This window comes from Pogoniulus pusillus, chromosome 19, assembly GCF_015220805.1.
Source record: "Pogoniulus pusillus isolate bPogPus1 chromosome 19, bPogPus1.pri, whole genome shotgun sequence".
Classification (NCBI taxonomy): Eukaryota; Metazoa; Chordata; class Aves; order Piciformes; family Lybiidae; genus Pogoniulus; species Pogoniulus pusillus.
This window is the reverse complement of record NC_087282.1, coordinates 3,551,533-3,563,817: the sequence shown is the minus strand read 5'-3', so window position 1 is coordinate 3,563,817 and position 12,285 is coordinate 3,551,533. Positions and strand designations below refer to the sequence as shown.

At 51.1% G+C, this 12,285-nt stretch overlaps 1 protein-coding gene across 1 annotated transcript in view; it reads left to right on the top strand.

Moving 5' to 3' along the window:
- Positions 1-6,467, top strand: part of SH3BGRL (SH3 domain binding glutamate rich protein like) — a 44,354-nt gene extending 37,887 nt beyond the window's left edge. Inside the window, exon 4 of the mRNA XM_064158978.1 lies at positions 2,795-6,467. Coding sequence (XP_064015048.1) covers positions 2,795-2,827 — 33 coding nt within the window. The 3' untranslated portion in view covers positions 2,828-6,467. The remainder of the gene's footprint in view (positions 1-2,794) is intronic.
- The last annotated feature ends 5,818 nt before the right edge of the window (positions 6,468-12,285 follow it).

Below are 12,285 nucleotides of genomic sequence, written 5' to 3'. Positions count from 1 at the left end.
TTTGTTTAGCATCCTGGCTCCTGTCAGCAGTGATTCTGGGGAGTCTCTTATCCTCAGTATTGCTGTGCAGACACTAAAGCAAACAACTCTGTTAGATAAAGTTGTGCTTGGCAGATGTCAAACCTTTTCCTTTAAAATAAACCTGTGCAGCCCACCCTGAAGTGCTGCAAGAGTGAGCACTGTGACTCTGCCCAGCTTCCTGTGGGCTGTGGTGCTTCTAACAGGACATAAATCTTCAGCCAAGAAACCTTCTTCAGAAAAAGCCTCCTTTTGCTCTACTGCTGTTGTCATTCTGTGACCACCTTATGGCGGTGAAAGGAGAGTGAGAGATGCAAGATGCTGGTTTCTAATGTTCCTTCTGAAACATGCTGAGAGTCTTTAGAGGCTAACTGGTGTGGCTGCTAAACTGCTTTAGCATCCCAGCAACTTCAGAGGAGTGTTTTCATGTGATAGAAGGTCCCACAAAAAGGGAGCCAGGAACTGTGGGTGCAGAAAGCAGGTGGCTGGCAGGAGCAGGTCCCAGGGAGCAAGTCCCTGCTGGCTGGCTTGTCTCAGCAGCACCATGGTGATCTGGGATTACTCAGCAGTGCCAGTGCCAGGGCAAACCTGCTGCCAGGACAGACCTGCTGCCAGCCCCAGGACAGAGCTCACACAGGGCTCTTGTGCTGGAGTAGCTCCAAGCTGTGACAAAGGACTCAGATGCTGCCCCAGTCACCCTTTTGAAAGGCAAAAGCTAACTGCTGGCATTTGGTCATTCAGTGGAGTTTAGTGCAGGATGTAAATTGTGCCTCTGCTAAGAGCTCTTCTGTTTTTAACTTAGTTTTGAGTGAAGAATTTCTTTTCCATTTAACACTAGCTCTTCAAATAACCCTTGATCTCTGGCTAGTTCTTGTGTCCTCACATGCAATGAGGAATAACTCCCTGTACCTGACATTGTGGTTTAAACTTTTATAGGCAGTGAGGAGTCTTCTCTTGAGTAGTAATGAGGTTAATATTGGCCTCTTTTCCCAAGTAATTAATAGCAGGACAAGAGGAAATGGAGGTGTTTAAGAGGAGGCTGGATGAGGCACTTAGTGCCATGGGTTAGTTAATTAGAAGGGTTAGGTGATAGGTTGGACTTGATGATCTTAGAGGTCTTTTCCAACCTGGTTGATTCTGTGATTCTGTGTTAAGGGGTAGGGCTGGGCTGGCCACTGACCAAGTGGCAGATGCTATGAACCCAAAGGGAAGAGAAAAGGAATGAGGGTGATTTATAGATTGGAAAAGTAGAACACCTTTAATGAAAATGAAACAAAATACAGAAATGCATATAACACCTGTAACAAACTCTGCCCCTCTGATGGCAGTTAGTCACTGTCACCACTGATGCCACCGGCAACTTCCAGACTGGATACCTCAGGGGAAGTTGGAGCAAGGAGGGGGCAGCCTCTTCTGGATGACAAGCAACAGGACCAGAGGAAATGGTTCCAAGCTGCACCAGAAGAGGTTCAAGGTGGATGTTAGGAACCATTCACTGAAGGGGTTCTTCTCAAACATTGGAATGGTCTGCCCAGGGTAGTGGTGGAGTCTCCCTCCCCAGAAGAGTTCAAGCGGCCTGTGGACCTGGTGCTTAGGGACATGATCTAGTGTTGGCCCTTCAGTGCTGGGTCACAGGTTGGACTGGATGATCCTGGAGGTCTCTTCCAACCAAAAACGTTCTGTGATACCACAACAGATGGGAACTGGACTCAGGAACTCTAGGGCTGGGATTGAAGACAGATCGGAGTCCTCAGAAGCTGGCCATCGAAGAAGAGGTTTCACAGAATCACAGCAACAGGCAGGCTGGCAAAGCCCCTCAGGATTACCAAGTCCAGCCTACAAGATTCACCTTAAACCATAGCCCCAAGCACCACATCCAAACCACCCTTAAACACATCCAGGGTGGGTGACTCCACCACTTCCCTGGGCAGCTCATTCCAGTCCCTGACCACTCTCTCTGTGGAAAACACTTCTTTCCTCATGTCCAATCTAAGCCTCCCCAGCCTCAGCTTGAGGCCGTGGTGATCTCTCAGCCTTATACTGACTATGCCATATGTGGGATGGATTCCTTATTGGTCTCTTTAGGGTCTCCTGAACTGTCTGCTCCTCCCCACAGCTTCCACCTCACTCCAATGTGGCAGAGAGGATTTAGCAGTGACCTTGGTCTGAACCCCAGGCCTTGGTACTGACTCCAGCCATCAGCAGCATCACTGCTAGGAGCAGCCACTGTGAAAACATGTCCTGAGCTCAGAAAGTGCCAGCACTGAGAAGAGACTGAGCTGGGAAGTTCAATCCTGAACAAAATCAGCTCTGCTCTAACTCAAGGCAGGACAAGCTGGTGCAGTGCTCACCTCCTAGTCACCTACTGCAGCAGTTGTCATTTGGTGACACAGGCATTGGCACCTTCCACAAAGCTGCTTTCTTCAGGTCTTCCTCTCTTGAATGGTTTGCTTAGGTTAATGTGCATTTGCTTTGAAAATATCTAATGTGCAGAAGATGAGAGTGAATGGACTGAAGCTTGAGGGAGGGAGATTTAGACTGGAGATGAAGAAAATCTTTACAATCAGAGCAGTGAGACACTGGAACAGGTTGCCCAGGGAGGTTATAGATGTCCACTGCTTGGAAGTGTTTGAAGGCCTTGAGCAATCTGGTGTGGTGGGAGGTGCCCCTGCCCGTGGCAGGGGTTTGGAACTAAATGATCTTTAATGTCCTTTCCAACCTCAGCCATTCAGTGAGTCTATGAAAAAGCACTAAGTTGTCCTCTCTTCTCTTTCAGGAAGCCGAAGCACTGGCGAAGCAGCAAGCGTGAACCCCAACTGCCTTAACTGTTCTGTAAAGGGAATCTCCACAGCTTTTTATAAGATAGTACAATTGTCTCTTGCTTCAAGAAACATAGATGTGATTTCTAACGTTTGATTGGTGCTTGCAGCATTCACCCTGTCACAAATCGGGCCACAAAATGTGAACGTCCAGGTAGAGAGCACGGAGTGCATCGTTACAGAGCTGGAAGCAATTAGACACCAATGATTCTTCAGGTAGTTGCAATCTGTCCATTTTGGGTAAGCTACCAAGAAACTGGTTTAGTGCTAATAACACAGATGGGTTTGTACCTTGAGATCCAGCTATTTCAAATGAAAGAAAACAAGCAACAGCATCTAAAAGCTAAACTTCAGTGCCTGAGCTGCCTCAAAGCTGTTCCTGAGCTCCACAGTAATCCCAGTCTTTCCTGGTGTCAGCAGGGTGGGGTGGGGTAGTGTAGCTGTTGTAGTCACTGCTGACAGTTGTGTGTGTTCTTGTGTAGAATGGTTGTTGAAGGCTGTACAGATGACACAAACCCAGCAGTGCCCTGTATTTCTCAGCCCACTGAGCCATCTGGCTTCTTCTGACAAAGCAAAACAACAGGGATTTGGGGGGTGGAGAACCTTTCCATTGGCAAGTTCAGCACCCCAGCCTGCGTGCCAGGTTCAGTGCACCTCTGTGGCTCGGGTGCTGCTTCCCAGGCAATGTACAAAGAAGCCAAAAGGGGCAGGACTGGCATTTCCTTACCTGTGCAAGGGTGCAAGCCTTTAATGTATTTCTCTACAGAAACTCCCAGTTCACACTGCTTAGAGTATTAGGCATCTTCCTGCATGTTCACACAGCCCTTAGGCTCAGAGAGTATTTTTTCAAGCAGAGAGAGAAATGTTGGGTTAGCAAAAGCTACTGCCATTAAGCAGGACTTCTTCTTGTTGGGGTTGTTTTTGTTAAGGTTAAAAGACTTCTTTCCACTGTGCTTGCCATACCATGAAGCTCTTACAGGAACTGCCAATCCTTTCAAGTGAATTGTATTGGTGAACTTACCACGTGCAATATGAGCCCATCTGTCCTCCCAGTGCTCACAGAACCATAGAATGCTTTAGGTTGGGAGGGGCCTTTAATGGTCATCTAGTCCAACCCCCCTGCAGTGAGCAGAGACCTCTTCAACTAGAGCAGGTTGCTCAGAGCCTTACCCAACCTGACCTGCAGTGTTTCCATGGATCCATATTTCCATCTGCCTCCTCTCTGGGCAGCCTGGGCCAGTGTCTCACCACTCTCAGTGTATACAACATTCTTACATACAGTCCAAATCTCCCTCTTTTAGTAGTTTCAAACCCATCACCCTTTGTCCTGTCACAACAGGCCCTGCTAAAATGTCTGTCCCCAGCTTTCTTACAGGCCCCTTTAAGTTCTGAAAGGCCCTGAGAGGGTCACCCTGGAGCCTTCTCTTCTCCAGGCTGCATGAGCCAAACTCAGCCTGTCCTCACAGGCTCAGGGGTTCCCACAGCACAGGGGTTCCAGCCCTCAGATCATTGTTGTGGCCTCCTCTGGCCCTGCCCCAGCAGCTCCTTCTCTCTGCTGTGCTGAGGACTCCAGAGCTGGCCTCAGCACTGCAGGTGAGGTCTCAGCAGTGCCAGGGGCCAGAATCCCCTCCCTTGACCTGCTGCCCACACTGCTGAGGATGCAGCCCAGGAGACTGTTGGCTTCTGGGCTGTAAGTGCACATTGCCAGCTCATGGCCAGCTTTTCACTCACCAGCACCCCCAAGTCCACCTCCACAGGTCTGCTCTCCAGCCCTTTGTGCCCCAGCCTGAGTTGATACCAGAGGTTGCCTTCACCCAGGTGCAGGACCATGCCCTTAGCTTTATTGAACCTTGTGAGGCTGACACAAACCCGCTCCTCAAGTCTGTCCAGGTCCCTTTGGATGGCATTCCATGCCTCTGGTGTGTCACCTGAACCACTCAGCTTGGTGTCACTTGCACATTCTCTGCAGGTGCTCCAGGATGGAGACTGCAATTGAAGACGATGAGGTAGTCTCTATTTTTTGGCCATATTCTGCAAAAGCACAGATCATTCCAAGTGCCCTGAAGCATAAAAATCAGTTTTATAACTGTGGGGGTAATTGAAAATGCATTTGGTACCACATGATGTACCTGTTCCTAACAGCAGCATTAGGCCTTGCTGGAGTCAGAGGATCCTTCTCACAGATCTCCACACACATCCTGATTCTTGTTGCTTTCTGAAGACAGAAGCAGGTGGCACAGAGCAGTAAAGGGCTGTGGTGTGTCATCACAGAATCAGTCAGGGTTGGAAGGGACCACAAGGAGCAGCCAGTTCCAACCCCCCTGCCATGCCCAGGGACACCCTACCCTAGAGCAGGCTGCACACAGCCTCAGCCAGCCTGGCCTCAAACACCTCCAGCCATGGGGCCTCAACCACCTCCCTGGGCAACCCATTCCAGCCTCTCACCACTCTCCTGCTCAACAACTTCCTCCTCACCTCCAGGCTGACTCTCCCCACCTCCAGCTTTGCTCCATTCCCCCCAGTCCTGTCACTCCCTGACAGCCTAAAAAGTCCTTCCCCAGCTTTTTTGTAGGCCTCCTTCAGATACACCACCAAAACTCTCCTCCTGGACAGGTCAGGATGGAAGCTCCACAGATGGCTGAGCAAGCAGGACCTCATGAGCAGCCAAGTTAGTCAAGCTTGCATTTAATCCATGTGTGATCTTTCTTGATTTGGGAGCCTGGGAGGCAGTTTGAAGCTTGTGCTTACAAAAGCAAGCCTGGTATCAAGAAGGCTGGGTTAATGTTGCCTTACCTTCAGGACTGATAAGCCCCAGTTGGGCTTTCTCACTAACAGGCTTTATCAATACTTACTGAAAATCTGTGACATTTATTTTTAGCATCCTTTAGAGACAGAACTTAGGTTGTGTTTTAAATCTCCTGTCTGAGTTTTGTTGTTTGTGATTTCATCCTTCTCAACCAAGGTGATTTTTCTTCCTCCACACTGGCATCAGCTTCCTCTTGTGTCTGAACTGTGAGAATGCTGTGAAGAAAGTGGGGTTTGACACTCAGGTCAGCACAGTGCTGCCAGTTTGCTGCAGAGTGTTGGTCTGGTAAACGACAGTCATTATCTTGCAGAAGCTGTCATTGAAGGTCACTGCCAAATTCTGGTCGTTCAGCGACCCAAAACATTCTGAAACAAGGCCAACCTGTGGCTGCTGAGAAAACTGCCAAGTGGAAGAGAGGAAAGTCACTTCCCTTCTCTGCTCCCCACCCCCCAACCTTTGCCATATGGCAGCATTCAAACCCTATCAGCATTCCTCCTAAAGCTCTGTTGAGGCAGACTGAATCACTTCTTTGTCTGGGGAACAAGGCACCAACACAACCTGAAAAGTACCAAAACTATGCCTGTGTTGTGGCACTGGTGTCAAACCTGCCTTCAGTTCGATGCAGATATGGGCATGGATTTAGAGTGCTGGGAATCTGTTGCCTAGGTGCTGGTTTTCTGTTTCGATACCTGTGCCAGGTTAGGGATGGGCACAAGAACTCAGTTTGTTCTTTCTCCTCTGTAGAAGGCAGGCATTGACCATTTAACCTGTATATTAACCATTCCTCTATCATTCCAATAAAATTGTTTTAGAAGGCTTTCTCACACCATTGGTTGCATGTTTTATTGATAGGTTGGACTTGTCCTGTTAAGTTGAAAAGGAGTTTTCAGGTGAAAATGCTCCATCATAGAATAATTAGAATCATTTGTGCTGGGAAAGACCTCTAAGGCCATAGAATCAGAATCAGACACGTTGGAAGAGACCCCCAAGCTCATCCAGTCCAACCCAGCCCCCAGCCCTGGCCAATCAACTAGACTGAATCCACTGCCAGGTCACCACTGTACCTCAGCACCACACTGACACGCGGCTTTGAAACCCCTCCAGGAGGAACTCCCACAGCTGCCCTGGGCAGCCTGTTTCAGGGCTTAGACACTCTTTCAGTGAAGAAAATGTTCCCAATATCCAGCCTAAAGCTCTCCTGGCACAAGTTGAGGCCGTTTTATCTCATGCTTTCATTTCCCACTAGGGAAAGGAGACCAACCCCCACCTGACTCCAGCCTCCTTTTCTCCAGGCTGAACAACCCCAGTTCCCTCAGCTGCTCCCCACAAGACCTATCTCTGGACCATTCACCAGCTTTGTTGCCCTTCTCTGAACACACTCCAGCACCTCTGTGTCCTTCCTGGAGTAAGTGCCTCAAAACTAAACACAGTGTTTGAGGTGTGTCTGTTGGGTTGGATCTCTCACCTACCCAAAAGAGGTTTTGGAGATCTGAGAGTTTAGTTTCACAACTAAACTGCTTTCCCTTCTTCCCAAGGGAGTCACAGCTCTGAAGTGGAGGGGACAGAGCAGCTTCACCCCACATCTCCAGAGCCTGCCAAAGTCTTGAGGGTTTTGTTGTACTGTGTAATTAATGAGCTTTGTGCTTCTGGCAGCAGGGGGATGATGTTATTTAATGTTTGTGTGGGCAGAGGGCAGTGCAGGATAAAGTTTTTTAACTAATACTGGTCACTTTTTCCTTCTCTATGCACCCAGCAGATCCAGCAGGCACAGCCCTTTATGCTTAACGTGCTGAAGTGTTGCACCACCTGGAAGAGCTTCTGTAGAGTTACCAGGAGCTGCATCCTCAGCCCCAGACACTGCACCAGGGTCTGCCCAAGTCCCAGACTTCAGATCCTCTGAAGGAAACCAGTAACTCAGCTCTTTAAAGAGGGGTTTGCAGTTTGTCATTTATAGGATCAGCTTTTTTCTGTCTGAACAACTAAACACAACCAAGAGCCATCAGTCACATCAAAGTCTCTTCATGGTGTTTTCTGCTTGGCTCACACTCTCCTTTCTTTAGTGTCTTAATGTAGTGCCCATAAGGTAGGGAAAAAGGCTTTTGAAACCATGTCTAAATGACAGTGAATCCTGTTTACATTTCACTTGTATAACGCAGAAAAAAATCCTTGGGTTTGCTGTTTCTAAAAAGTCCCAAACCCTTAAATTGTTCCTTACTCATGTAAACCTCAGTGCCAATAGTTCTCAAGCTGCAGGTGTGCTTTTGATGCATACTCAACCTGCTTACAATGGCGTGCACTGCAATAACAAAGCTCTTCTGTCAATTCAGGTGGGATTTGGTTCACTTCTCACTGAATATTCTTTATCTGTACATCGTTGGAGCCCAGTTGCATCACTCAGCTGACGTTGCATGCATTTCAAATAGCCACAGCTGTCTCAGGATCCCATTTTCATGTGGAGATAGGTGTCTGCTATTCCCCTACTTGAAGGGTCTTCATTCAAGGTCAATTCAAGCTGACTTCACAAAGCCCCTAAGGAGTCAACTTGAGACACAGTGGTGGTCAGAAGTTTGAGGAGCTCAGTGACTGGTAAGCAGTTTTCTCTCTATGTGTATATGTATAGTGTGTGTAAAGATCTAGGCTGTATCCTGGGTGATGTGGATTGGTTGCTTTGTAACCGGAGAAGAAGGCATTGGCTGATGCTGTGCACTCTGACCCCCAAACTCACAAACACCACAATGAGACTAACCTACAACAGTGTCATTACGGGGTTTGGGTTTTGGTTGGTTTTTTTTTTCTCCCAAAGAACTAATCCTGAACTAGGGTAGGATGTCCCTGCCCATTGCAGGGGGGTTGGAACTAGATGATCCTTGCAGTCGCTTCCCACCCTGATTCTATGATTCTAATCTAAAGCCATTAATGTGATAGATTCAGACTGAACAGTCCCTGTGTTAAGAACTTCATCAGATCTCATCTCTCCTGGGCTTTGTTCATTATGATATGAGAATTTTAATGGCCAATTTAAAAAGGAGCTAAGACAACTCATTACCTGGGAACAAGCCATTAAGCTTCCTGACTTGGTGCTTTCCTGCCTTAATGTTTTCCTCTTAGGTCAGTGATGATTTCTGAAGGTTTCTTGGGTGATGCAGACATTCTGTGATCCCCTTTCTCTACCTCAGCCCCAGCCTCAAGATTCAGATTCAAGGTGTAAAGAGGAAATGAAGACATTTATTTATTGCTCATTATTCACATAGCCCTTTCCAGATCTGAGTACTGGAGCTGCATTAGAACCATAGAATGGTTTAGGTTGGAAGGGACCCCAAAGCTCAGCCTGTTCCAACCCCCTGCCATAGGCAGGGACACCTCCCACTAGAACAGGTTGCTCAAGGCCTCAAGCTGGCCTTGAACACCTCCAGGGAGGTTGTGAAGCACAGAAGCACAGAATGCAATCAAAGGCTGAGGAGAGGCTGAGGGAGCTGGGGGTGTGCAGCCTGCAGAGGAGGAGGCTCAGGGCAGAGCTCATTGCTGGCTACAACTGCCTGAAGGGAGGCTGTAGCCAGGTGGGGTTGGTCTCTGCTGCCAGGCAAGCAGCAACAGAACAAGGGGACACAGTGTGAAGTTGTGGCAGGGGAGGTCTGGGCTGGATGTTAGGAGGAAGTTGTTGGCAGAGAGAGTGATTGGCATTGGAATGGGCTGCCCAGGGAGGTGGTGGAGTTGCTGTGGCTGGAGGTGTTGAAGCCAAGCCTGGTTGAGGCACTTAGTGCCATGGTCTGGTTGATTGGGCAGGGCTGGGTGCTAGGTTGGAGTGCATGAGCTTGGAGCTCTCTTCCAGCCTGGCTGATTCTATGATCTTTAAGAGAAAAGGGAACCAGCAACATCACTAATACGCTGTCCAGTGTGCTACAGTTCCCATTCGACTTCTGTTTCTTTCTGAGACCTTTCCCAGCACAGGACGAGTTGCTTCTTGCTTATGCCATCAGAACCTGCTCAGACACACGGCTCATGACCACGGCCATGCCACCAAAACCAAAGCGGCCACTGTGCCGCCCTGAGGCCGAGCCCGGGGGCTTTGGTAAAGCCCAGCACCACACGCACGGAAGCCCCGGGGAGGGCTTGGTCTCAGCCGAAGCCCAGTGTAAGGCCAGGGCACCGGGCTAGATGAGGCAGGACCCGCGGGCATCAAGCACGCACTCGCGACTCCGCCATACCGACCGCTACCGAGTACCGGAGCGACACCTCTGGCTCCCACCTCGTCCTGCAGGCCGTTAACGCCCGCCCCGACCCCGCCTTGTCCGCCCGGGCGCGGCCTCGCCGCTGTAACAGACCCGAGCACCTCCCACCGCCTCCACCGGCTGCCGCCTCGCAGCCTTGCTGCGGCAACCGACAGCCACTCAGCAACCGAGGCGAGCTGCTTCCCCTTCCCGATTGGTCCATTCTCTTATCAGTCATCGACGGGATCCGCCCCCTCCGCCGCCTGTTAGCCGCGGGTGGTGCCGCCGTGGCGGTGCGGGCGTTGGGGCTCGCTGGCTGCTGTGGGGCCGGTCCCTAGTCCTGCCAGCAGAGTCCATCGCAACCCGCCGTGAGCCATAGCGCTCCGCTTCCTCTCCGCAGCCTTCTCCCGGGAACCGCTGTTCCCACTCCAGCCTGCTTCTCCCCGTCCTCAGCGCTTGCGGTCCGGGCCCGGTTTCCCTAGGGTGCTGCCGTGGGCCGGGCTAGCAGCTTAGGCTCGGGGGCTGTGCTGGGCGTCCGCTCTGCGCTACAGGGCGAGCTGTGCCCTGCGCCATCTCACCGGATGCTTTTTCTCCCCCGGGGCCTCCCAACACCGCCCGTCTGCGGCTGAGCTGGGCAGCGGCTGCCTTTCCTTGCCCGTCTGCGGCTGAGCTGGGCAGCGGCTGCCTTTCCTTGCCCGTCTGCCGCTGAGCTGGGCAGCGGCTGCCTTTCCTTGCCCGTCTGCGGCTGAGCTGGGCAGCGGCTGCTGGCGCTTGGGAAGTGCTTTGGCATCGCCGATCTGCGCCCTCCAGCTGCTGCGAGGCGCACCGCGGGCTGCGCTCCTCCCCAGCCTGCTGTGGGACCGCTTCTGGGGGCGAGGAGGGGCGGGGGTGAGGCGGAGTTGATTAAATCCGTCAGGAGAGGGTTCAGCGAAGTGCGGCAATGTCCCATACCGGGGGAGTCGTGGTGGAGGAAGGTGCTGGAAAGCTCAGAGAAGCCGGGGTCGTTGCAGCGGCGCGGATTGGAAGGGCGAACAAAAGCCCACACATCCAGGTGGCTCCTGAATATCTCCAGAGAGGGAGACTGCACAACCCACCCTGGGCATCCTGTTCCAGTGCTCTGTCACCCTCACAGGGAAAAAAATCCTCCTCAGGTGCACATGGAACCTCCTGTGCCTCAGCTTCCACCCAGTGCCCCTTGTCCTGTCACCAAGAAGAGACTGGCTCCATGGTGCACTGAGACATGGTTTCATGGTGGCTTGGTAGTGTTGGATTAGTGGTTGGATTTCATGATCTTAAAGGTCTTTCCCAGCCTACATGATCCTGTGACTGCCCACTGGGCTGAGCCTGGCTGTTGGTGGCAAAAGGGTAAATGCTGTAAGTAGCATTGCCTCTGGAAGGCAGGTGGGTGGCAGAACAAACTGAACTTCTCCAAGTAGAAGTCCGTGGTGGTGGAATACAGTTTCACTTCTGAACAGCCTGGTGGGGTCCAGGCACTCTGATGCCAGACTTTGCTGGTTTTAAATGGTGTCTTACAGCAGGTAGCTACAGGATCATGGATGGAACATGTCTGATGAGGAGAGGCTGAGGGACCTGGAGCTGCTTAGTCTGGAGAAGAGAAGACTGAGAGGGGATTTGGTCAATGTTTCTAAACATCTGAGGGCTGGGGGTCAGGAGGGGGGGACAGGCTCTGCTCACTGCTCCCTGGGATAGGACAAGCAGCAATGGATGGAAGCTGCAGCACAGGAGGTTCCAGCTCAACACAAGGGGGAACTTCTTGACTGAAGGGTCCCAGAGCCCTGGCACAGGCTGCCCAGAGAGGCTGTGGAGTCTCCTTCTCTGGAGCCTTTCCAGGCCTGTCTGGATGTGTTGCTGTGTGCCCTGAGCTAGATTGTGTGGTCCTGCTGTGGCAGGGGGGTTGGACTGGATGATCTCTTTGGGTCCCTTCCAACCCCTGACCACCTTTTGAACCTGTAAAAGCTAGAAATGGGAAGATTCAGACTGGATATTAGGAAGAAGTTCTTCACCATGAGGGTGGTGAGAGCCTGGCACAGGTTGCCCAGGGAGGTGATGGAAGCCTCATCTCTGGAGGTGTTTAAGGCCAGGCTGGATGAGGCTGTGGGCAGCCTGCTCTAGTGTGAGGTGTCTGCCCATGGCAGAGGGGTTGGAACTGGCTGATCCTTGTGGTCCCTTCCAATCCTGACTGATTCTGTGATTCTGCTGATGTTTGTTTATGTGCTGAAAGTGAGCAAGGAGCTGACACCCTGTGAGATCATAGAATGATCTGAGTTGGAAGAGTCCTCCAAAGCTCATCTAGTCCAACCCCCTCTGCAGTAAGCAGAGACATCCTCAACTAGAGCATGTGGTCCAGGGCCCCGTTGAGCCTCACCTCCACTCATTGGTATTACACCACAACCAGAAACATCTCAACTCATAT